At 41.1% G+C, this 25,491-nt stretch overlaps 1 protein-coding gene across 1 annotated transcript; it reads left to right on the plus strand.

Moving 5' to 3' along the window:
* Positions 1 to 263: 263 nt before the first annotated feature.
* FAM162A (family with sequence similarity 162 member A) lies at positions 264 to 25,322 on the plus strand. Its single transcript, XM_046658821.1, has 5 exons — positions 264 to 420; positions 16,667 to 16,789; positions 19,230 to 19,338; positions 22,590 to 22,698; positions 25,055 to 25,322. The coding sequence occupies exons 1-5, from the start codon at positions 387 to 389 to the stop codon at positions 25,145 to 25,147; spliced, it is 468 nt and encodes a 155-aa protein (XP_046514777.1). The 5' UTR covers positions 264 to 386; the 3' UTR covers positions 25,148 to 25,322.
* The last annotated feature ends 169 nt before the right edge of the window (positions 25,323 to 25,491 follow it).

Here is a 25,491-nt window from a genome sequence, read left to right on the forward strand (position 1 = left end):
GTACTTCCTTAGATGCAGAGAACTTTGCAAACGCCCCAGATACCTAGACTCCGCAAAAGCATCCTCAAGGATGCGGTCGGGACGCCGCGCATGACAGGACAGGGCGGGGCGCGCCGCCCGCACATTCAGCTCGTCACGCACGTCCTACACGCTCGGCGCAGCGCGCAGGCCCCACCCGCACGCCCCACCCTCAGGCCCCGCAAATCACACGGGCCCCGCCTCCACGCCCCGCGAGACCGGCACGCCCCGCTCGCTCCGCCCACACGTCCCGCACGCCCCGCCCCCCAGCGTCGTGGCGTCCTTCCTACAGCAGTGCTTGATGACATTGAACGCGCTGGCACCGCTGCCATCCCCAGGTGCTGTGCTGGTCGGCGAAGTAGGTGGCCATGGGGAGCCTTCGCGGCCTGCGGCTGGCGGCAGGTGAGACGCGGGCCTGTCTAGGGGAGGGCGGGAAGCCAGCTCGGCCGCTGGGGTGGAGGAATCTTGCAGCCTCCCCGGGGCTGGTAGTTGCTCCGTTGCTTCTCTCACTCCCCTCAGGTGGCTTGGAATCCTACCCCCATGGTAGTAATAATGGGAGAGAGCGATGGCTGAGCGAGAACTGCTAAGCAGACACTGGGGCCTGGCCCAAGTTACCCTTGCACCTGGCAGTCCATCGACGCAGCTCCTGCCAACTTAACGAGCCCTTGCTGCCAGATCCCTCTCCTCCGCCCTCCTCATCCGTAGCCTGCTCTGAGCTCAGTTCTTAATGCGCTTGCCGCCCCTAGAACTCCATTCCTTGTTTTCCACCCTAATCTCTCCCCTCCGTTACTCTACTTGAGTCTTGAGTCTCCCATCCCCCAATCCCCCACCATACCCAGAGTTTATCCTTGCTCTCAAAGAAAACCTCAAGTCTAAGGTTTCTTACCCATTTAGTGTTTGCTTAGGCAAGGGGTTTTTAAGGTCTCACGGAATAATAGTAATTGTTTTCTTAAAATGGGGGGTACATTTCTTTTAACCAATTCTACAGTTAAGTGATTTGAATTTCTTGGATGGAAGTGTTATGTAAATGCGGGATCTGCAGTTTGTTTTCCTAGTAGACATTTGTGTAGTGGGTCTGTAGAGTCAGAGCTTAAGGCCCCTTTTTGGGAGCCAGTAGAGTCTTTGCTTAGTAGGGGCTGAGAAATCAGTGTTTGCTTCTTGGCCCTTTTCTAGGCACCAGGGCAAATCACTCTTTCGGTCACCTTTATGAGCTTTGATAAAGCGTTATGATTGATCTTTTATTCCTTCGTACCAAATTACTAAAAAGTTGTTAATTCAAATTTTAGAGGAAGAATCGCCCCAAACTTGGCTATTGAAATAATGTCACTGTCCATTGTAAATGTAAATAATGTAAAAAAAAAAATTATCCTTTACATGGCTTATTTTGCGTTCCAGTGGAGAACGGACTGGAAAACATGTCTCAAACTGGAGAATATTGTTTAATTTCTTTAAAACACACACCCCTTCCACAAAAAGAGATTGATTTTATTGATTTGTTCAGCTTTGTTGAACTAATTTGCGTAAAATCTATTTTATACGTCCTGTTAACTTTTCAGCAAGGTAAGTGAAAGAATCATTGCTCTGTAAAAAAGCTACAATAGACTGAAAAGGATTTGATGCCGTAGGAACTAAGACTGAGTGTGTCTAAGTAGTTCATCTTCTTCCTTGAGAATATATTTATGTGTTATAAAGATTCCAGAGGCTGTCTGCAGACTTGTGATGTTTAAAACTTCACCATCGGGCACTCACTCGGAACAGAATTCTGTGAGCAATGTAAGAACGATTTATTTTACTCCAGATAGATCCACTAAGGATGTTACATGAGCAGCTCTTCCCAAAGGATCTTCTCTGACTGTCTTGTTTTGTGAGCAACTCCAAGCGAATCTGCTCAAACTTTCACCCACTTTTGTCTATTTTATAGCTAAATACTTTGACGTACATTATCGTATTTGATTGATTATTCATAGCAGCACTCTTATCCTCGCCTTTCCATTTTACAAAGGAATAAACATAAGTCAGGGTTAAATGACTTGTCAAAGATCACTTCCGCTGTAAAATGTTAGAGCAGGAGGTGAGTCAGTGCTCTCATCTTGGAACTTGTGCTTTTTGCTTTGTCCAAGCTGCTTATTCAGGATAGATGTGTATACATATGTGTCATGCTAATTGGGTCTCTGAAGTGAAGTGGAAGAGTCATGAAATGCAGATTTACGTGTGAAATGGGAGCACACATTCATATGCAAATGAATTTTCAGGTGAGGACATTTAGCAGGCAACTTTTTTGTTGTTTTTAAAAGATTGGCACCTGAGCCAGCAACTGTTGCCAATCTTTTTTTCTCTGCTTTTTCTCCCCAAATCCCCCCTGTACATAGTTGTATATTTTAGTTGTGGACATGCCCTTCTAGTTGTGGCATGTGGGATGCCACTTCAGCATGGCCTGATGAGCGGTGCCATGTCCGCGCCCAGGATCCAAATGGTGAAACTGGGCCGCCGAAGCAGAGCGCGCGAACTTAACCACTCTGCCATGGGGCCGGCCCCTACAGGCAACCTTAACCAAAGGAATGATAGATCAAGTAGAAACATAATCTAGGCACACCTCACTCATTCAGAATATCATTTGGAATAAGATACTCTAGGTAAGTGAAATTTTAAATAGCCAAAGCTTAATCCTGTAAATGATAGCCCTTTATTTTTAATTGTTTATGTTGAAAATCTTTACTATACTCCCTTAGCAAACAGAACATAGTCTTTTATGAGCTTGAATTTGTTTATTGTTTTGTAGATGTGGCTGTAGATATAGGTTCGGGTTGTTAACTTGTGGTTCTGGGACCCCTTCACAGATGAGAGATCCTGTGAACCTCTGGAATTATATCCAAATTTTTATGACTATATACCTGTTTGGGGAAGTGAAGGTCCGCAGCTTGCATCCATTACTCAGAACTGTCTGTGCTCTTTAAGTTAAAAAGCACTGATATGATGATTTGGAACTAAATGGCTAATGACCCACACTACGTGGGTTCCACCAGGTGAAGACTGGGTCTGTTTTGTTTTTACTAAATCTGCAGCACTTACCAGTGTCCACCTCATAGTAGACAGGCAATAGATATTTTTTTCGATAATTATTTTCAATAATTATTTTTGAAAATAATTATTTTTAATAATAATTTTATTACTTTCTACAGAATAATTATTAGGTCAGAAATGGAATGGCCTTGCAAGAATGTTTCTTCACACCTTCAGAAAAGTTTAACTGCCCTAAACTCCTTTGACTTATCAGATTTTAAAATGAATTTATTATTATCATTGTTATACCAATGCAGGGGACAATGGGCAGCCTCCTTGTCAGTTTAACTCACATCCCAGAGCGTTCGAATCAGGAGATACCTTACAAGTCTTGTCGTCCAGTCCCGTAATTTTACAGATGAGGAAACCTATGGCCCAAGAAGGGAGTTAACTTGCTAAGGGTCACACAGGTACAAAGCTAGGACGTAACCAGTTATCTCCTGGCTTCCATTCTGCTTTTATTCCCACTACATTCTGCTCCTTCATTGTTTTTGCTAACCAACTCTATGAGTACATGCTCATTTTTACGGCTCCAATCTTTGGCTTTGCTTATCACTTCCTCCGGATCTTGCGAACAGGTTTTTACTGAGCATACCTGTGCGCCCTGTACACTGTGAAAAGTCTAAAATGAGTGGACTGCCACTCTTTGTAGGGCTAGAGTTTATTGCAGTAACCAAATATTGCTATATAATACACCTGGAGAGCTTTTACAAGACAGTATATATTAAGTTCTAGATTGCAGAACGGATTTTAAGTACTGTTGTGAAGTCCTCAAGCAGGTTCCTACTGGCTTCATGCACATCTCTTCCCAATTTCACAGTCATGTGTTACATTGGTGGCTTGAAATCTACCATGGTGAGGGTTATTGGCAAACACTACAAATCAAGGCGTTTCCCTGCCAACCCTCTCGCAAGAGCCAGTATACCACAGTATACCACTGGCTTTAAGAATTCAGAGCAGGGAAAAGTAGCGTAGGTTAGGATTATCTACTGAAGGCTCCATTGGAACCGAAGGGAGAGGAGAGTGGCATGAGGAAAGGCAGGGGCAGTAGTGAGTCTGGAGACGTGGGGGCTGGGAAGGGCAGTAAAGAGAAAAGGTTACCTTGGATTTTGGTGAGGAGCTAATAGGAGATAAGGTGTGGCCTTTTGAGGGTTTTGAACCAGATGAATTTGGACAAAGAGGAAGCCTTCAAGCAGAAGTCATTGAAGAATCATTTTTGGACAATTGACATGACCTCTGAATACAACATGAATAGCTGCTACATGTGAAGATGTTACAGTAATCCATGTGTGAGGTGACGATGGAAATGGCAAAAAAAGAATATATCTGGGAAGTGTTTGAAGAAATTATTAGTATGACTTTGAGACATAGAGTGAGTTAAGGAAGGACTTAAAGATTGAAGTTTTTGAGCATGGAGTACTGAAGGAGTGTTGCCCCACTATAAGAAATAAAGTTGGGAAAGGATACTGGTTTGGCAGAGAGGATGGTGCTTTATTGAGTGGTAGGTGGCATTGAGCTATAGGTGAGGATGGGACCTCTCAGTTGAAGACCTGAGGACAAAGGAGAGGTAAAGTTAGGGAAATATATGGGAGCCACTAGTGTGGAGCTGATTATTAAAACAGAATTGAGTCCTCTCAGGAGTGCGGAAGAGAGGCACTGAACCTTGGAGGCCTGACATAGTGTAGGTAATAGGCCATGGCAAAGAGGACATTAAAGATGGCAGATCGCAGAGGTCAGAGATGAAGGGAGAGAATGTGGTGGTATAATATAGGGAGGGACTCAGACCTTGTGGAAGGATGAGATCAGTAGAGTCATAGCCACAAAGATGGGAAGAGTAGAGTCAAATGAGCAAGTAATGAGGTTCTAAAAACATACTCATGACTAGAAAGAGATCACGAGTGTTGTTAGAAATCTTGTTAAAATGTTGTTAAAAAAATAAAAAAGAATCTTAAAAGGGTTCATAGCTTTTAACCTTCATATCCTTTAGCCTTTCACTACCAGGATTCTATATAAGAAAATAATCAGAAGTGCCATCAAAGATTTATGTAGAAACTGTTCAAACATTATTTGTAATAGTGAAAAATGGGAAACAACTCCAGCCATAGGGAATGTTTCAGTTCAGGTTATATCTGTGTATTGGATGTTATACAGCTATCAAAAGTTGTTTGTTTTTTTTAATTTAAAGATTGGCATCTGAGCTAACATCTGTTGCCAATCTTCTTCTTTTTCTTTTTTCTTTCTTCTTCTTCTACCCAAAGCCTCCCAGTGTATAGTTGTATATTCTAGTTGTAGGTCCTTCTGGTTGTGCTGTGTGGGACGCAGCCTCACCGTGGCTTGACGAGCAGTGCCATGTCCATTCTCAGGACCTGAACCGGCGAAATCCTGAGCCGCCAAAGTGGAGCGCGTGAGCTTAACCACTCAGCCGCAGGGCCGGTCCAAAAATATTTTTCAATGAATATCTTGGAAAAGTGTTTGACATAAGCAAGATATAGTATTATCTGATTTTGAAAAATGTATATGTTGTATATAAGCATAGGAAAAGTCTAGGAAGAAATAATCAGGTTATTATCCCTGGACGGTGTGATTATGGGTGCTTTTATTTTTCTTCATGCTTTTTTTTTAGCTTCGTTTTCTGTAATGAGCAAGTGTTACTTTTATAATTTAATTTTTCTCTTTTTAAGAGTGGGAAGACAACATCTGGCAGGAAAAGGACAGTGGAAAGGCAGGATCTAGAGGTTGTGAGATAAGTTGAGTACTCTGTCCCTCAGTGAGAGGCATCACAGATGGAGTGGTTCGCTAGTCCAGAGTGAAGGAAGGACTAGTGTGCTTCCAAGCCTCCAGGGAAGGATGAGAAAACAGATGGAGAGATAGGGAATCTGTTTCTGTCACAAAACCATTTAGGTCAACGGCTAAGGCCAAGAGAGTTTCAGGTAACCACTGTTGGAAAGTGGGCTGGAATGTTGATGGGAGGGAAAAAGATCACCAAGGAGTGGCTTCATCTCACTGAAGTTTGGCCACCAGATAAATAGAATTGCAAGACTTTTTTCCATACAGTTTCCCCTCAACGTAAAAACTGGCTGGGTTCCAAAGGTTTATTTATAAATTTGTTTTTTGAACTCTAGAAGTTTTTCCCATAGAAACAATGTTAGAAATGGTGATTAGGATTCTCGCCAGCCCACAAAAGCTCATAATGTCAATCTGTCTTGTCCATTTTTCCTCCCTAGTATTTTTCACATCTGTTAGGTCCTCTCCATAGGACCTATAGCTAAGCCTGTTTCCTTTACACAACCCACTTGAACTACAGAGTTGTGATACCACCTAAAAGGAGGTTTCCGTATTCATGTCTTCCTACTCCTGCTCCCTTTACCCCAATTCTCTCCTACCCCTGGCTTGTCCTGCATTCTGCACTCAGATTTATCTTCCAAAATCATCATTGTTAGTGTTATTTTCCTGCTCAAAACTGCTCAGCCTGTTTCCCAAGTCCTTTCTGGGGTGTGGTAGACAAAAGGATTCTCACTGTAGGGGAGCATGGATTGGCACAATACCTAGAGCCAGAGTGAGTTAGAGTGCCAGGATCATCACTTAAATTCAGAGCCCTAGAACATCAGCATGGACCTCATTAACAAGGCGCTGTGACTTGTGAGCATTGGTAGCCTGGCAGGCAGATCCAGAAGTCTGTCACATACAAGAGCATGGTAAATCAGAGTTTGAAGTCAGAAAAAATACGTCCCTTGTCAGAATAGTTGCTGACAGGAGCTATCAAGCTGTTCAGCTCTGGTCATTGAAAAAGCTCAGAGCAAGTTAATATCTCAGGTCCGTTCATTTCTTTTGTTGTGGTAAGCCAGGTTTACTTCTAATGTGCAAACTAAGTCAATGGTTCTCTATTCCCAATGAGCTCTGGGTGGGAATAAGAGCTCCAACTTCCTCAAGCAACATAATTCTCCTAAATTAATCATTCTTCTTTCTACTGGGTCTACTGAGCAGCTACAGACAATTGACATACAATTTCATCATAATTATAAAATATGGTATTGAGTAGATAGTATATGTGTGTGAACTTTGCCATCCTCAGAATAAGCATACATTTAGCTTTTTCCTGCTGAGACTTAAAGTTGACTCAGACTCGCCGTCTCCTATCCAGCAAACATATTAGGACTAGCAGTATTCTATTTCAATTCTAAAAGGATTAAATAGGCATTTGTGGGCTATCGTGAAAACTGCCTCAGTATTTAAGATTAAAAAATCTTTCCATGGGACATGAAAAAGGAATATTGTTGCCCCAGAAACAAGCGTCTTCCCCCAGCTGAGGTCAAGGTAGCTGCTGCTGCTGCTTCTGGAACACTAGGAAAAGAGAACAGTCTGACTCACAGCAGTGCGGTAGGATCAGCTCGGAGAGCTCTGGTCATTCATTGTGAGATAGTCAGACACTGGCTGTTGACCACGGAGGGGCAGCCAGCCAGCGCTGTGGAGGAGGGATGTGAAATAGAGCCTTTTCCATGGGGGATGAGGAGCAAGGCAACCGTGCAACAGTTCACACTGCATGTCATCAGTACGTAGCGTATCAGAGACTGCTTGCTCTGTAAAACCTGAAAGCTGGGCATATTTTAATATACTGCACAGGGATTCCAACTCTCAATGTTAAGAGTTACATATTATTGATATGCAGAAGTGAGAAATAAAGCAGAGCTTCCTTTCAGTAAATTAGCTGTTGAAAAACGGATTTTGAACCCAGCCAGAGACATGGGTATGTCCTGTGTCTGCTCTGCAGGTGTGCCCTGGTCATTCACGTAGCCTGTGCTCAACAGGGACTCTAGCTGGTTATGTAGGAGAGCAGAGATTCGCAAACATGGCGGCACATTAGAATCACTTAGAGAATCTTAAAAAATACTGATGCCAGAGTCCTGCTTCCAGAAGTAGGAATTTAATTGGTCTGGGATGGCCCTGTGCGTTTTTGTTTTTAAGGTAGTCTGGTGATTCCAGTATGCAAAGTTTGAAATCCACTTTTCTAGAGCACTGCTTCTCAAACTTTAGTATGCATAAACATCACTTGGAGGGCTTGTAAAAATGTTTTTCTAGGCTCCGTCCCAGGAGATTCTGAAGGTTTGAGGTGGAGTCTAAAAAATTTTTATTTCTATGAAGCTCCCAGCTGAGGCTGAATAGCACTGTTCTAGACTCTAGGGTATGTGGTTTTGGTTTCCATGTGTCTGGCACACAGTAAGTACTCATCAACTGTTGAATGAAGGTGGGTGTCTATTTGCTTCTCGAAATTTAATGTTCATATAAATCACTTGCATATCTCATTAAAAATTCCATACGTCTAGGGTAGGAGCTGAGAGTGCATTTCTAACAAGTTCCCAGGTGATGTCAACTACACGTGAGAAGAGCAAGGTGTGACAAGATACATACCACCATGTGTAATTTGCTCTTCTCACTTCCACCAGTGTACACTAGTCAGATGACCTTCACCTGCATGTCTTTGGTCTGCCCTATATTGGGCAAATTTCCTGCTGTACTCCATTCATTTCTTTTTCTATCGCATTCCAAAAGCATCATGGAGTGCAAGTGAGTGAGAGTAACATTTTTATAGAGGTAACATCAAATTCTCTCTAATTTTTTAAAATATTAAATATCAAGTAAATATAAAATGTTCATAAACTATGTATAAAGTAAAAACAATAAGATATAAATAATACCCAAGTATCCATGTTTTAAAAAATATTTTTATTTTGGAATAGTTTTAATTTACAGAAAAATTGCAAACATTGTACAGAGTCTGTATACCCCTCACCCAGTTTCCTTTAATGTTTACATCTTACATGACCACAGTACATTTGTCAAAATTAAGAAATTAACATTGGTACATTACTGTCAACTAAAGGACAGACTTTATTCTGTTCTCACCAGTTATTCTACTGATGTGCACTTTCTGTTCCTGCAGCCAATCCAAGATACCACATTGCTTTTAGTTGTCACGTCTTCTTAGTCTCTTCTGGTCTGTGATAGTTTCATATTCTTTAATATTCATGACCTTGACAGTTTTGAAGAATGCTGGTCAGATACTTTGTGGAATGTCTCTCTTTTGGGTTTGTTTGATGCTTTCTCATGATGAGACTAAGGTTATGGGTTTGGGGGAAGAAGAAATAGCACAGAGGCAAAGTTCCCTTCTCATCCCATTATATTAGATGGTACATGATACCCACATGATTTATGACTGGTAATTTTAACCTTGTCCAGTGTGTTTCTTGATGTGAAGTTACTGTTTTTCATTTCCGGTACTTGGTTCTTTGGAGGCAAGTCACTAAGTCCAAGCCACACTCAAGGGGAGAGGAATCCAGGAGAGAAGTGTTTCTACATATATTTGGGATTTTTCTGTAAGGAAGATTGGGACAAATGTCCCTCCCCCCCCATTTATTCATTCATCCAGTTATTATGTCAGTATGGACTCATATTTTGTACCTTAAGTTATCTGTTACTACATTATTTATTTTCTTATTCAAATTCTTCCAGTTTAGGCTCTATCAGATCAGCTCCTGTCTGTTTACATGCCCCCATCCTTTTGTCTTTTGAACATTTCCTTACTTTCTAGCACTACAGGATGTTCTGGACTCATCTTGTATTTTCTCTGCCCCAGCCTAGAACCAGCCATTTTTCTCCAAGGATCCCTGATTCCTTTTATTGAATAATGGTATTTAGAAACCAAGATCTGGGCACTGAGTGTGCTTGTTGCTGGTGAAGTGTCACTGATTCCAGTGGGTGGAGCTGGGAGACACGTCTACTAACCCACGTGTACACACATACTTATAATTTTGGCTATATCCATCTATCTAATATCTCTCATCTCTCTCTATATATAAGTACATACAAATTATATATATATATATATATGTATATATATATATAACATATAAAGCTAAAGGACTGCAGACTGAGTTCTCTGACTCTGATCCAGCACCAGAGAGTTCATTCTAGCCTTCCATCTTTGCTTTTGGAACTTCTTTCTCTGACAGTGAGAAACTGGCTCTCATTATCTACCATTTATTTACTTATTTGTCAACCCTAGTATACTTGTAGTTTCAGAATTGTTAAATCATGCTTCTGTAAGAAACAAATTTGCCAACTGGGGTACAGTGTTTATACATAGTTGTTTTTGTCTTTAGTCTTAACAGTTTCCAGTCAAAAGAACATTTTCCAGAGTTACTTAGGTCAGCTCCTTTTTTCCCCCACCTTGAAGGTTATGAGGCTAGGTTATGTCATACATTTCTAAAACAGTTAGATACATTTGGCACAGTCTGCATTTCATCCTGGGATTCCCTCGATGTCCTGGTTAATTTTAAAATTTGCGTATATTAAAGCTCTTTGTGATGTACAGTTTTATGGGTTCTGACAAATGCCGTGATTTTATTCTTTAAGCAAACCATTGGCAAACTTCATAGCCAGCAACATACTTGCAACACACCTGACACTGATCTTGACACAGGTTAAGAGACACTAAATTAGATAATCTGCTAAAGACCTTTCTTCTCTAGCATTCCTTGAGCCTTCATTTATCATCACTGATTCCCAGAGATTGGTCATGTCCCAGGTCACATCACTAATGGTAATATCCCAGGTCACATCACTAATGGTTATCTCCAGGAGGGTCTTGAAGGATTCTGAGGAAAAAGGCATCCCCACCCCTCCGCACTGTCCGTCACGGGGTTGGAAAGGCTTTTTATGGAAAGGAGAGGACAACAGGGCAGAAGCGGTACTTGAACCAGCCTCGCCTGGGCTGACCCCCTACAGCCTCCAGCTAGCAGTGAGACCTCTAAGGCACTGGTTTTCAAATTGTGAGCTCCCAGACCAACAGTATCAGCATCACCTGGGAAATTGTTAGAAATGCAAATTCTCAGACGCCACCCATGCTGAGTCAGAACCTCTGGAAATGGGTCTAACAATCTTTGTTACAAGTCCTCTGGGTGATTGTGATACACACTGAAGTTTGGGAACCTCTACTCTTAAGATTAACCAGCCATGTGCCAGCCAGAGCCTTGGAGGCAGCTGTGAGTCTTCATTCTGACTTCCTGCTAGGGCCCTGGGGATGCAGAACTGGCCAGCCAGGGGCAGGCTACAAGTGCAGCCAGAGGGTTAAAGGGCTGTTTTTCTTTTGGTTTGTTTTTAATTGTGATCTACCAGAGGATGGAAAATTTCTGGCTTGGATGTCTGGGGCAATATATTCTATCTCTTTGAGACAGAAAAAGAACGTCGTAATAATGATACTAAAACTTTTTTATGCTTTAATTTTTTTTTGTAATTGCAAAATGAAAACCAAAATCACATCAAATGCTTCATGTTTTTTTAAAAGATGTCAGTTCTTTAAATTGTTTTTTACATTGGTCTGTTATTTCTAATGTGTGTAATATGATCATATTGGTTTATGTTCTAATCAGCATTTATACTTTAGGGAGGTAATGATTATTGGCCAGTATGAAATTGTAGTAAGAAAAAGTTGGGAGATTTACGCTAGCCTTGAAAACTTTTAGGGTTGCAATCATAGTAGCTATGAAAACCAGCAGCCTAGCAGGCACTGAAGATGGCAGAATGGATTTGGAGCACTGCAAAACCCCCAGCCCCAGAGAATTGTTACTGTTCAACCTGTCTGGCAGTTGCCTGGAAACCCTTCCTCACAGAGCTTGTCTTTTTTTTTTTTTTTTTTCCACCTGTCTCACAGCTAATTCAGTGCAAACAGCTTCATCACCCGTGCCACCCTCCCCCCCCCGCCCCCCCACAACCCAGGGTGTGCTGCAACACACACACACAGCCTTTCAGCAAAGGCTGGCAAACTTGTTGGTGGGAGGCATTTAAGGAAGTCTCTGTCCAGTTGTTAGCTGACTACTAAGCTAACATAGAAGATAGACTCTTGTGGCAAAACACAACAAAGAGTGCAAGGGAACAAGGGAATATAGATCAGTGGAATAGAATTGAGAGTCCAGAAATCAACCCTCGTATTTATGGTCAATTGATTTTCTATATTGTGCCAAACAATTCAACAGGGGAAAGAATAGTCTTTGCAACAAATGGTGCTGGGACAACTGGATAACCACATGCAAAAGAATGAAATTCGATCCCTTCCACACAAAATATTCCAATATTAACTCAAAATGGAACACAGATCTAAATCTTAAAGCTAAAACTGTAACATTCTTAGAAGATAACATGGGAGTAAACCTTTGTGACCTTGTATATGACAGCAAAAGCTCAAACAAAAGAAAAAATGGGTAAGTTGGACTTCATCAAAATTAAAAATTTCTGTACTTAAAGGACATCATCAAAATAATGAAAAGACAACCCATGAAATGGGAGAAAATATTTGCAAATCATATATCAGATAAAGAACTTGTATACAGAATATATAAAGAACTCTTAAAACTCAATAATAAAAAGACAACCCAGTCAAGAAATGAGCGAAGGAGCTGAATGAACATTTTTCCGGGAAGATATACCAATGGCCAATAAGCACGTGAAAAGATCCTCATCATCTTTACTCAGTAGGAAAATACAAATGAAGACCACAATGAGATACCACGTCATACCCACTAGGATGCCTTTAATAAGAAAAACATAAGTGTGAGCCAAGATGTAGGGAAATTGGAACCTTCACACATTGCTGATGGAAGCCTAAAATGTTGGAGCCAGTGGGAAGCAGTCTTGCAGTTCCTCAGATGATTAAACATAGTGTTATCATATGACCCAGCAATTTCGCCTCTTCATATATATTCAAAAGAAATGAAAGTAAATGTTCACTCAAACACTTGTAAAGAGGGGGCTGGCCTTGTGGTGCAGTGGATGAGTTTGCACGCTCTGCTTCTGCGGCCTGGGGTTGGTGGGTTCGGATCTGGGGCGTGGACCTACATGGCTCATCAAGCTGTGCTGTGGTGGCATCCCATGTACAAAGTAAAGGAAGATTGGCACAGATCTTAGCTCAGGGACGGTTTTCCTCAAGCAAAAAGAGAAAGATTGGCAACAGCTGTTAGCTAAGGGCCAATCTTCCTCACACACATACAGAAAAACTTACACAGAAATGTCCCTATCACCTTTATTCATAATAGCCAAAAAGTGGAAACCACTTAAATGTCCAGCTGACTAATGTGTAAACAAAATCTGGGATAGCCATGCAGTGGAATAAAATTGGTCAATAAAAAAAATCAAGTACTGAAACATGCTACAACGTGGATGAAGCTTGAAAACATGCTAAGTGAAAGAAGCCAGTCATGAAAGGCCGCATATTGTATGATTTCATTTCTATAAAATGTCTAGAATACGCAAATCTATAGAGACAAGGTAGGTTAGTGGTTTCCTAAGGCTGGAGAGAGGAAGAAATGGGGAGTGACTGCTCGTGGATTTCGAGTGTCTTTCTGGGATGATGAAGGTCTTCTGGAATTAGTACTGCTGTGTACACAACTTTGTGAATATAGTAAAAACCACTGAATTGTACACTTTCAAGATTTTATTTTTCCTTTTTCTCCCAAAGCCCCTGGTACATAGTTGTGCATTTTTAGTTGTGGGTCCTTCTAGTTGTGGCATGTGGGATGCTACCTCAGCATGGCTTGATGAGTGGTGCCATGTCCGCGCCCAGGATTCAAACTGGCGAAACCCTGGGCCGCTGAAGCAGAGCGCGCGTGGGGCCGGCCCCGAATTGTACACTTTAAAAGGATGAATTTTTATGATATGGAATTATGTATCAATAAATGTAATTTTAAAAATCTTTAAACAAATATAAACATATGCCCATGAGAAGTCCACAGTAATATCTTTTAAATTGTTATGTTTAGTTTTTTTTTTTTTAACAGCAAGAGAAAAATAAGTGAGGAAATCATATTTCTCACCAGCTTTGGGAGGTCCACCTGTGTAACTGTGTTTTACTCCTATTCCCTCTTTTGCCTCCCCTTAGTGCTCCAAACTCTGAGGCTGTAAAGACGCCCACATAGGAATTTGGAACTTCAAAGATACAGACTATCTGTCCACTCACAAATAGATTTTAAAAACCATGTGAACTCTACTGTGAGCTTTTAACACGGAGCTGTGAGGGCACACTCTAGTTGCATTAAAGGCGGGTCCTGGGCATTCCTTTTTTTGTCACCAGAGCATCATGGTGCACCAGGACCCTAGTCATATTTCTCACTGGTGCCTTTCCAGCTGTCTTTTCTGATCCGTTCTGCCTCACAGTGCTCGCTTTCTTGCCTGTGCTGGGACCCTAGGGCTCTTCTGTGGTCTAACTCTGAATCCTATACCAGCCCTGGTTTATCTTGTACCGTGACCCTCATATTCAGAATTATCCCCTTTCTCCCACATTCATGCAAACTGTTTCTGGCTGTCTCTGCTTTGAATTCTGATCAATTATCGACTTATTAAAAATTTTCATGCTGAAGGTGAAAATTGATAACTGAAACTAAGTTTTTAAGCATACTTTTTTTTAAAGAACGAATGTATTTCCCAGCTTTTGTTCACTGACAGGGCCTGGAAACAATAACATACCCAGTAACAAGGAGCTTCCCTAAGGCATCGCTAAAAACATTTCCCGCTTAAAGGAACCAGAACCCCTGGAGGAATGTGATTCCAAATCAGGGGCAGGAAGCATTCAAAATGAGTCAGGGCATCTTGTCAGAAAGTAAGGAAGCTATCAGTGATCACACACATTGAAAGGACTCAGGAGCCAACTTAGAAGGATTCCCAGTGACTAAAAATGGCAGTATCTGAGCATCAGAAAGCAAAAAAACAATGGACTGGAGTACGTCATGTGTGTTAAAATGCAAGAGTTTCTTATGCTGCTTTTAAACAAAAGGTCACCTGTGGAAGTTGCAAGGAAACCAATTCATTAATTTGAAAACTGGCAAATAAAGGGAAAGAATCAAGCATTTATTCCACATTTCCTGTATGACTTTTACCTTAGGATAACCAAATAGTTAACGTGGAAAAGAATTCTACCATATTGCAACCCCTAATGGAACAATAGATCTAGGCTGCGATCACCAGTGTCTGCTAAAACATTAAATGAAAGGTTGATAAAGAACTTTATAAGGGATGGGTCAGACTGATAGCATCTACCGATCAATCTTAATATCACAAAAAGACAAAACCGATGTATGCCTCTTTATGTGATGCAGTAGGAAGTACACAATACCACGTCTGACATGTTGCTAAAGATTCTAACTTGAATCTGATCAAACCTCACAAAATCTGTTTACAAGAAATAGAGGAGTTAGAAAAATATGTTAACACTATCGGGATGCAATCAGCAAAATCTAAAATAAGGAAAATTCTATAAAACTAATGACCTAGTTTCTTCAATAAATAAATGACAAGAAAAAAGGAAAGGGGGTAGAAGGGACCTACAAGCACCAATCATATTCAATGTGTGCACCTATTTTCAATAAACCAACTGTAAAAAAATTATGTGCCCATTCAAGGAAATTGAGTCATAATATTATTTCATCATAACATGCTGATATCAAGGAAATATTTTTTAGTTGTATTAATGGTATTCTGGGTATGATTTTGAAAAGTTACTATTGTTTTGAGATGTATACTGAAGTATTTATGGATGAACTAACATGATGTTTGGGATTTGCTTTAAAATAATTCAGTAGTGGGGGCCGACCTGGTGATGCAGTGGTTAAGGTCGCACATTTCGCTTCGGTGGCCTGGGGTTTGCCAGTTCGGATCCCCGGTGCAGACCTACGCACTGCTCATCAAGCCATGCTGTAGCAGGTATCCCACATATAAAGTAGAGGAAGATAGGCACGGATGTTAGCTCAGGGCCAGTCTTCCTCAGAAAAAGAGGAGGATTGGCGGCAGATGTTAGCTTGGGGCTAATCTTCCTCAAAAGAAAAAAAAATTCAGTAGGGGTTAAGGGAGTAGGAGGGGCTCAGATGAAAACAATATTTATTGGCCATGTATTAATAACTGTTAAAACTGGGGGGTGAGCACATGGAGATTTGTAATACTACTCTCTGTAGGTGTTTAGAGTTTTGATTTTAAAAATTAACTACCTATGTTCTTATATATAATAATATAGTTTTATACACTTTATATATATATAGTTTCAAAATTACACATAATTCATGACTACATCTAAAGTTGATTTCTAATTGGAGAATTATGGCTTGGAAGGAACAAGGCTTTCTAGCGCCCTTTGCTAGCCACTGGAGCCCCCTCCCCAGAGTTTACCAGAATAGTATTGGTAACTTGGTATCTTGGTTTATTACTTCTGAACGATTGCTGATCTTTACCTAAACAGCTGGGTGCCATAATACATAATGCTTCTATCAACCATATTGTTATAATAAGACACAAGTGAGAGGTACTTTTGTAAAACTTACAGGTGATAAAATGTTTATGTCGTAAATTCCTAATTTCCTAATCAGCAAAATATGTATATTTTAAAACAGCACCAGGCATAGCACCTTACATATATGTATCTCACAGAGAGAGTAGTATATTCGTTTTTTAAATGAGTTAAATTTTATAAATGAAATATATACCTTACAGTCATTTCTCATTTTGAGACAACATAAAGTTTTCTTTCTCTGAAACATGTTTCTCTCTTTTCTAGGAAGTTGTTTTAGGTTATGTGAGAGAGATGCTTCCTCGTCTCTAAGGCTTACCAGAAACTCTGATTTGAAGAGAATAAATGGATTTTGCACCAAACCACAGGAAAGTCCAAAAGCTCCATCCCGTAAGTTTTTGTTAGTTTTTCTAGTTATAGACTAGGAAGCTCCCAAAGAGTTGGACAGCTTGGAATCAAAAGAACCCAAAAGAGAGGTGGGCATGGGTCTTCCCGCGTCATGTGCTATCATGTAGTTCAGGCCTTCCAGTTGTACTTATACTGGCTGGCTGTGCCCACATGTAATGTGTAGCAATGATGTCTTCATTTTCCTCATTTGTCATTTTCCTCTCTTGCCTCAAGGGTTGGACTGGAGCTTTTTGTAGGAAAATAGATGCACCAAAGTAAATAGTAGTCTAGAAAATATCTTTTAAGGAACCCCAAAGATGAAACAAATCAAGAAATTAGGTTTGGGGAAAAATATAACTAGGGCTTGGGCATTAACTTCAGCCACGTTTTGTCCTGTCCCCAACTAAAACTCTGGTTACTGTCACCACCATGGGAAGAAGGAGCATAATGGATATCCTGTAGTGTCCCAGGGACTATTTGCTTGTTGCTTCTTCATGGGAGTATGCTAGGGCAAGGCAGGTCTGGGTGAGTGGAAAGGAACCATCCTCAAAGACTAGCAAGAGCATAAAAATGTTTATCCCCTTCAACCTGGTATTTCACTTCTGGGGATCTAGCCTTATGAATAACCCCTTTATGTGTATAAAAGCTTTGAGTGTAAAGGTGTTCCCATTTTTTGTATATAATGGGAAAATGAGAAATAAATCTAAATGTCAGATAATCTGGGAATGATTAATTATGTAGGTTAGATCCACTTGATGAGATTATGTAGCTCTTGGAAATGGTGCTAATAAATACCATGTACTGGCATGGAAAATGTTTGTTGTAATGTTAATGAACAAAGCAGGATACAGAACTTCATACTTTGTGCAAGCACAAGCGTGATAGACATATGAATTATACATACATACATATGAGGATAAGACTTAGGAAATACACCAAAATTAAAATATAGTGCTTATGCTATGACAAGGGAATTAAGGCTGATTTTTCTCTTTTTCTTTTTTCACATCTATACCTTCTGAATTGTCTTTAATGGGTATATAGTACTTAAAATGAAAACAAAAAAAACTATAAAGAGAATTATGCCAAGTGCTGGAAGTGTTAAAAGGTAAAACTACAGCGTTACTATTTCTCTATTTCCAAACCTCTTTTTTTGCCTTTGGTTCTTTACGGATTTTTTTCCTAGTAACTTTCCCGTTCCTTCTGGTGTCGCCTTCTGATGAAGTGGACAGAACAGCATAAGCAAAGGTGTGGAGGTGGGAATGAGTGTGATGTGGGGGTAGCGGTCAAGGAGATGGTCTGTCTGCAGGAGAGACGTGGGCAGTGTGTGGGAGCTGGATGAAATTACCTCCAGGTGCCCTTCTCACCCTGACATTCTGTGCTTCCTGACTTTTTTTTACTCTTTATCTTCGATGACTTCCCCTTTCTTTGCAGACTCTTTCTCTTACAGTCAATGGTTGTGTACCTTTCTTGTCCATCTGCCTCCTTGGCCGCTCCACTCATTTTCCTCAGCTGCCTCTCTCCTGTCCGCTTTGCTGGGTCATACCCCAAGGCTCAGCCCTTGGCCTTCTGCTCTTCTTTCTCACCCTTACTGGCTCTCCTTTTGCACCAATGGTTGTCTCTACCTCTTGACTTATTAATGAAACCTGCTCAGGTGGCATAAATTTAGACTCAATAGGTCTAAAATGGCATTCCTGCTTTTTCCTTTCCTAACTGGTTCTTTTCACAGTTTCCTCATTTTGGTTAGCAGTACTGCTGTTGTCTCAGTCATCCAAGTTTGAGGTTCTTCATGATTCCTTCTTTGTCTTAATCAGTCTCCAAATTCTTGCAGTGATCCTCAGATTGACATTTTTGTTTCTCTTCCCACTGTTAGATCTCTGGTTCAGACCGCCTCACCTCAGCCTTGGACGACAGCCTCCTCTTTGCACTTGTTGCCCCCTCCATCCTGTCCTTCCTTTCTCTCTTCCGTCCATTGTGCAGAGTAATCTTCCTAAAACATTAACTTCTTCCTTGCTTCAACGTGTACAATGGTTCCCAAATCAGGTCTAAAAACCTTAGCCTGGCATTCAAGGTCTTTTATAATCTGATTTCACCTTACAAACTTTTGCTTAGTCTGCTGAAGTGAAACAAGCTCCTCACTGTTCACATCTGAGTTCATCCTTACCTTCATATCTTTGTTCATGGTGTTCTTTCAGATTCCAATGGCTAGGGCTTATATTGAGAAATAGTGTTTTTATTTTACCTCAGTTCTCAAAGAATTTTGGAATCTCACTTGAGAAATGAGGCATCCTAAGAATTCCATTCAAATTAAGTCTCCAATTATGTTGAGGTTTCTCCATGGTTCTGTTTAGTGAATAGCTAAAAAGCACAAATAGCACTTTTCTGTTGCTAAATTTGACAGTCATAATCTCAAATAAGATTTCGTGTTTTGTTTTTCTCATAGACGCTTACAGCCACAGAGTGCCATTACACAAACCTACGGATTGGGAGAGGAAGATCCTGGTATGGTCAGGTCGTTTCAAAAAGGAAGATGAAATCCCAGAGACTGTCTCGTGAGTGCTGAACTTAGGGTTGTAAGCAGCTTTTATTTCTCACTGATCTATTTTAGAGGGAAAGCACCTCCTCCGAGTCTAACTATTTAAACCCTTTTAATCAAATTTTAAAACAGTTTTCACTTCTCTAAATGTTTCCTCTTTGGCAAGTACATGGAATAAAAACAGTGCTGGAAACTCCATCTCTTATCATTGATGTGTTCTGTAGTGCCCAGTGAAAAGCTGTCAGGTCCCTAGAGTCAACTGATTTGCTTTCCTCTCCCAGCTACAGAAACATAACTGGTCAGTGTTTGAGTTATTAATCTGGATATATCAGTTAGGTACCAGTGACAATAACTTTATTCTATAAAATCCACTCAAGTATTCAACCATTGGCATAGAAGTATTTAAAAGCAACATCTCTTTCTGGGATCCAGGAAAGGGTGCCTCCTGTCATGGGCTTCCTTAAACCCAGCTCTGGCTTGGATCTTGGGATTTTTTCAGAGTCTGGAGATGATGAGTACAGATTCCTCTAAGCTGGGGTTTCTCAACCTCACCACTATTGTCATTTTGGGCCAGATAATTCTTTGTTCTAGGGGGTTGTCCTGTGCATTATAGGATGTTTAGCAGCATCCCTGACCTCTTTACCCCCTAGATGCCAGTAGCACTCAGTTGTGACAATCAAGAATGTCTCCAGACATTGCCAAATGTCCCTTGCGGGGCAGAGTCACCCGTAGTTGGGAACCACTGCTCCAGCCTGATGTTAAAGACCCTGCTTGGTTTACATCTTGGCCGAGAGAGTCTGAGAAATAGATGCCATCTCCCCTGTGGGGCATCATCCTCTTCAGAGACAGGGACTTGGGACAAAGCTCCTGGGCGTTCCCTTCTAGCAAGAACCTAGACCTTCTGGCTTCTGGTTTCAAGTCATGATTGAAAAAGATCTGGGTTCATTCAGGGTATCTTTTTCCAGGAAGTTAAATTTCTGTTTACAACAGCTTTAACAGAGCCCTTCTGCTTCCGCCAGTCAAATTAAATAGCACATTTTGTCCACTAAAATTATTTCAGCAGGAAAGCCCTGGTTCTTCTTAGCTTAAGTGACAGTGTACTCTCCTGGGAAATAAGAGCATGCTGGAAATAACAATGCCATCAGTTCTTGCCTGTACCCTAATTTCTTCCTGAATATCCCAGCAGAAAACAAGCTGGTAAATACCCATGGCCCTACTAGGTGCTGTCTAGACTTTGCTATGGAACACCTTCCTCAGTCTGCCTTGTAGGCGGTTCCAAGATCCCCTCAAACCCGAAGTACTACCTGATGAGTCATCTTAGAAGGCTCTTCTCTGGGCCTGGGCCACCATTTATCCTTGTGCTGGTGGTTCTGAACAAGCACTGCTGAACTTGCCCATTCTGATTGCTCTCTGTGGAATGGAGGGCAAGCTCATGGCCTTATTTAAATGCATTTTACCTTTTTAATGTTCTCTCAAATGTAAAATATTTCACTTTTCATAAGGATCACAACACTTCAGTTGGAAATGCCAATTCCCATAAAATATTGTAAACATGAGGGGTTAGTTTGTGCTTAGCAGGACCTCAGATACTCTTAATAGAGTAATTCACTGTCCTTAGCAGATGTCCCTGGTTCTTCCCCTCCTGCAGGCCCAGCTTCAGTGCCTGGAGAATGCTGACCACACTGCTGCCTCACTGGGTCCAGCTCTTGCATCACAATGTACATGCTTTCAGGGGTCTTCTCCTACCTCCTGCAGCATCCTGGACCCTGTGCCTCCTTCCAAGTATTTTTAAAGTACTTCTCTTCAATCCCCCCAATTTCAAAAGTAGTATGTTAAAAATCTGGGGGAAAAAACACTCCAAATCCCATCATCTGGAGATAATCACTTCCTATTTACACCCCTACTGAGTAGGCCAGTACTCTATCTTGGGCCCATTAGGCCTCCACATGCCCTGCCCTGAGGCTCTACCAGCCACCCAGGTAATAGAACTGCAACCCACTGCCTGTGTGAAGAAGCACCAAGGTGGGGTGGCCGTGTCTTTAGACTTGTCCTTGTTAGACCCCTTAGCTTTCACACAAGAATGATAATCCAACCCTCAACTTTCTTTTCCTTTTTTCTTTCGTTTCTTTTTTCTTTTCTTTCTTTTTTTCCTCAGGAAGATTCACCCTGAGTTAACATCTGTTGCCAGTCTTCCTCTTTGTATGTGAGCCACCACGACAGCATGGCCACTAATAGACAAGAGGTGTAGGTCTGCACCCAGGAACCAAACACAGGCCGCCAAAGCAGAGAGTGCCACACTTAACCACTAGGCCTCCGGGGCTGGCCCCCTCAACTTTCTGTTAAGGCACATGGATTCAGTGGAGAGGTTAGGAAAGGCACAATCTCAAGTTCACTGTCACTCAGTTTTAGCAAAACGTTAAAAGATAAACATTGCTGAAAGGATCTTTCTGCTCTTTCTGATACCCTCAAATCTATTTCTGGTTCAAGGCAAACAGCAAAAAGCTGGGTTTAAAGAGCATATTGTTTAACTCTCTCCCAGTTTAGTTTTCTTCTGAATTCTGCTTTTTGCTGAAACTCATGAAGCTCATTGCAGTATCTGTTGTCAGGATATTGTTCAGATAATCATTATATCACTTATCTTCTTAAGAACCCCAGGGAGAAGGAGCTACTGCTTTCACTTTTAGATTGGCTGAGAATGTGACACTTGAGAGCCAAATGGGGGCCTGCCATAGCAAGTGTGGATTAATATGCCTTTCTTCTGTTTTTTTTTTTTTTTTGCTTTGTTCCTGGCTCCAATTTGTCTTCACTCTTTCTTCTTTTTTTCCTACTTTATTCTTTTTGGTGAGGAAGATTGTCCCTGAGCTAACATCTGTGCCAATCTCCCTCCGCTTTGTATGTGGGACACTGCCACAGCATGGCTTGATGAGCATTGTGTAGGTCCACACCCAGGATCCACACCTGTGAACCCCGGGTCACTGAAGCAGAGTGCATGAACTTAACCACTATGCCACTGGGCCAGCCCCTACTCTTTCTTCTTTTTTTCCTACTTTAAATTTATACTGTCTATTGTATTTTATATACATATATGAAGTTGTGAAAATGCCCCATTCTCCCCAAAGTCATACAAGATCTCCAGGCCCCACTTCCTTTTTTATATTTAAAGGCACCACTCCACTTCTGATTTGTGGTACACAGAGCTTTATACCCTGCTGGCAACTTCAGAAAGAGAAAAGTTAACTTTCTGTCATGATCTCTTTATATTATTAGGTTTGAGATGCTCGATGCTGCAAAGAACAAGATCCGGGTGAAGATCAGCTATTTAATGATTGCCCTGACAGTGGCAGGGTGCATCCTCATGGTTATTGAAGGCAAGAAGGTGAGTGGACTTCCTCACTATCTCTGTTTGTTTTCTGCAAAGGACCTAAAGGAAATCAGAAGTTGACCCTCATGTTTATTCTCTGAGAAAAGAGGCGGCTGCTTTCTACATGAGAAATGATAATAAGACATAGTAGGGACAAACCTGGGATTTCATGCCTTGGATAAATAGCAAATGCTAACTTTGACAAGGTGAAGGACTAAATCAGTTTCATGTAAAGTTAAAAAAAGTGTTTAGGGGCCAGCCCCGTGGCTGAGTAGTTAAGTTTGCACGCTCTGCTTCGGCGGCCCAGGGTTTCACCAGGTTAAAGCACACTCAGTACATGGGCTTATTAATCCTCCCTCTGCCTTAATCCTGGTGAGAATTCTTATCACCATTCTTTACTCGAAGCTCAGCCAAACTGGGCCATATGTCTAAGGACCATAGCTCCTAAGTGGTACCTAGGAATTCAAGTCCATAAATCTTTGTTTTAGATTATTATTTAGATTATTTGGATCATTATTAATAGCTGCCATTAAGTGTGTACTCACTGTCTTCCAAATACTTCGCTGTTATCTCATTTGAACCTCACAACACTGCAAGATTGGTACTATTATTTGGACCACATCTGTAGATGAGGAAGCATAGCTCAGAAAGCTTCAGTAACTTACCCAAGGTCACACATCTCCTTAATGGCAGAACCACAGTTTGACCTTAGACGTGTCTAATTGAGGTGATGGTAAAGTTGCTCCCACTTACCAAGTGCTTATCATATGGCAGGTACTGTTAAACACACGTAATCACCACAATAACCCTAAGAATCTCAGAGGTAGGTTCTGTTGTTATCCATGTTTCATAAAAGAGGAGCCTGAAGCTTAGAGATGTTGAGTAATTTTCCCGAACTCACATAGCTAATAAGTGGCAAGATAATTTAGAGCCAAGTTTGCAAGATACTATAGTATCTTGTGATTAAAATAGTTAATTTTATATGTAGCAGCATTGGTCAAACCCTTATTTTAATACCATGTGTAATTCTGTCTATCACAACTTCCATGTGGAAAGAGATTTCTTGTATTTATTATCAAATATTAAAAAAGGTTCTTCTACAAACCCACTGGCAACTGACTTATCCCCAGTGAGTCCAGAGTAAAATAAAATGAACTTCCGGCTCTTTAGAATCTTGGAATGGAAAATACTGACCATTTAGGACCTCATGGGAGCAGGAAGGGCAAGTTTGCAGACCTGACTGAAGTTCTCTGGACAATTCTGTTCCTGCTCCACTTCAGTTTTTCTTCTGTCTCCCTCTTTGACCTCTCATGCTTAGTTCTCAGACTTGAAACCTGCAGAAGCATGTGGACAGGACATAGGGGATTCTAGAGTTCCGAGAAATCTGCATTGCTTTTGTATACTTGATTATACTAGCTGGGTTTAAATACTTCAGAAACAAATTACTCCCTGGGATTTCTGCTAGCCTCATCTAAGGGTATCCGCTGTGTACTTTAGAGAGTTCCTTTCCTGTTCTATACCATAAAATTGTATTTGTCTTTTATGGAACTATCCATTTCTAAAAAGTTGGTAAGTGCTACTGGAATGGAGAACTTTTGAACTTAATGTGATTTGGAAGAAAGAAATATAGCCATTGTATGTTTTGGCCTCACTATCAACTTTACATTCTCATTCTCTCCCCATGTGTAATTCTTTACATGTGAAATGACACAGGTATAAGAAAATACTGCCTTATAGGGTGCTGGTTTCACTTATTTGGTATACAAATTTTGAAACTGGTCTGTTTATGTAAGCTTCAGAGGATGTGACAGGCACATGGAGGGAAACAAGGGAAGAGGATGGTTGCCTCTCCCCGACTGCTATTTGTTCTCACAGGATGGAGTGGAAGGATAGGTACCGCTGGAAGTCATCAGTGGTAGTAGTTGGTAAAGTCTCAGATCCCCAGAGCTGAATGTGTTTGGTACAAGAGGAGTAAGGAGCTAGAAGGGTATGAAGGTATACCATGAGTTGGGGAAGGAGAAATGGTAGCAACAAAGAAAAGTGAGAGAAGACATTTGATACTAAAGAGAGGAAAAAGAAAAAGATGGGAATAAATTATAAGGGAAGAAGAGGCGCTAGAAGGTTTAAAGAAAGAGGCCAGAAAAGGAGAGAAGGCAGAGGTGTGGTATTTCTGTGCTTGAGTGGATGGGCTATGTCTGTGAAGCACGAGAGAAGCAGAAGGCACATGGAGGGGACTGCTGCACCCCGTGTGCAGGCAGCAGACCGTCCTGTGCCTGTACTGCTCTAGTTACCTGCTGACATCAGTGCACAGTAATGTCGTCCTCCCCAAGCCGGCTTAAATAATCACCTATTCAAATTTGTTTCACTTTAGGCTGTCAAAAGAAATGAGTCTTTAACAAGCCTGAACTTAGAAAAGAAAGCTCGTCTGAGAGAGGAAGCAGCTATGAAGGCCAAAACAGAGTAGCAGAGGTATCCATGTTGGCGGGATTTTGAAAATCCAGGAATAATGTTGCAGCAACAAGCCTGTATTAAAAAGAATGTGGTATGAGGATCCATTTCATAAAAGTATGATTTGCACAAGCTTATACCATGTCCCTATTTCTGCTCTAAGTACAAATAAAATTTCCTAAAGAAATGAATTGTCTATATTTTATGGCTTTGATTCAGATAAAGGGCAGCCTCTCAGCTTTTTGGAGAAAATGAAGAATGAAAAATGAGACAATTTATTTCAACTTAAACTCTCCTTTAGAGAGTTAGGTACCATTTCCTACTTTAATTCTCGTTACCAAAGTGATTTCTCCACAGAAG

Source organism: Equus quagga, chromosome 4, assembly GCF_021613505.1.
Source record: "Equus quagga isolate Etosha38 chromosome 4, UCLA_HA_Equagga_1.0, whole genome shotgun sequence".
NCBI lineage: Eukaryota > Metazoa > Chordata > Mammalia > Perissodactyla > Equidae > Equus > Equus quagga.

Excerpts from the sequence above, each read along its gene's own strand:
- FAM162A (XM_046658821.1), top strand. The coding sequence starts at position 387 with ATGGGGAGCCTTCGCGGCCTGCGGCTGGCGGCAG. Across the intron at positions 19,339-22,589 it reads GAAATCCCAGAGACTGTCTC|GTTTGAGATGCTCGATGCTG; the intron begins GTGAGTGCTGAA and ends TTATATTATTAG. Across the intron at positions 22,699-25,054 it reads TGGTTATTGAAGGCAAGAAG|GCTGTCAAAAGAAATGAGTC; the intron begins GTGAGTGGACTT and ends GTTTCACTTTAG.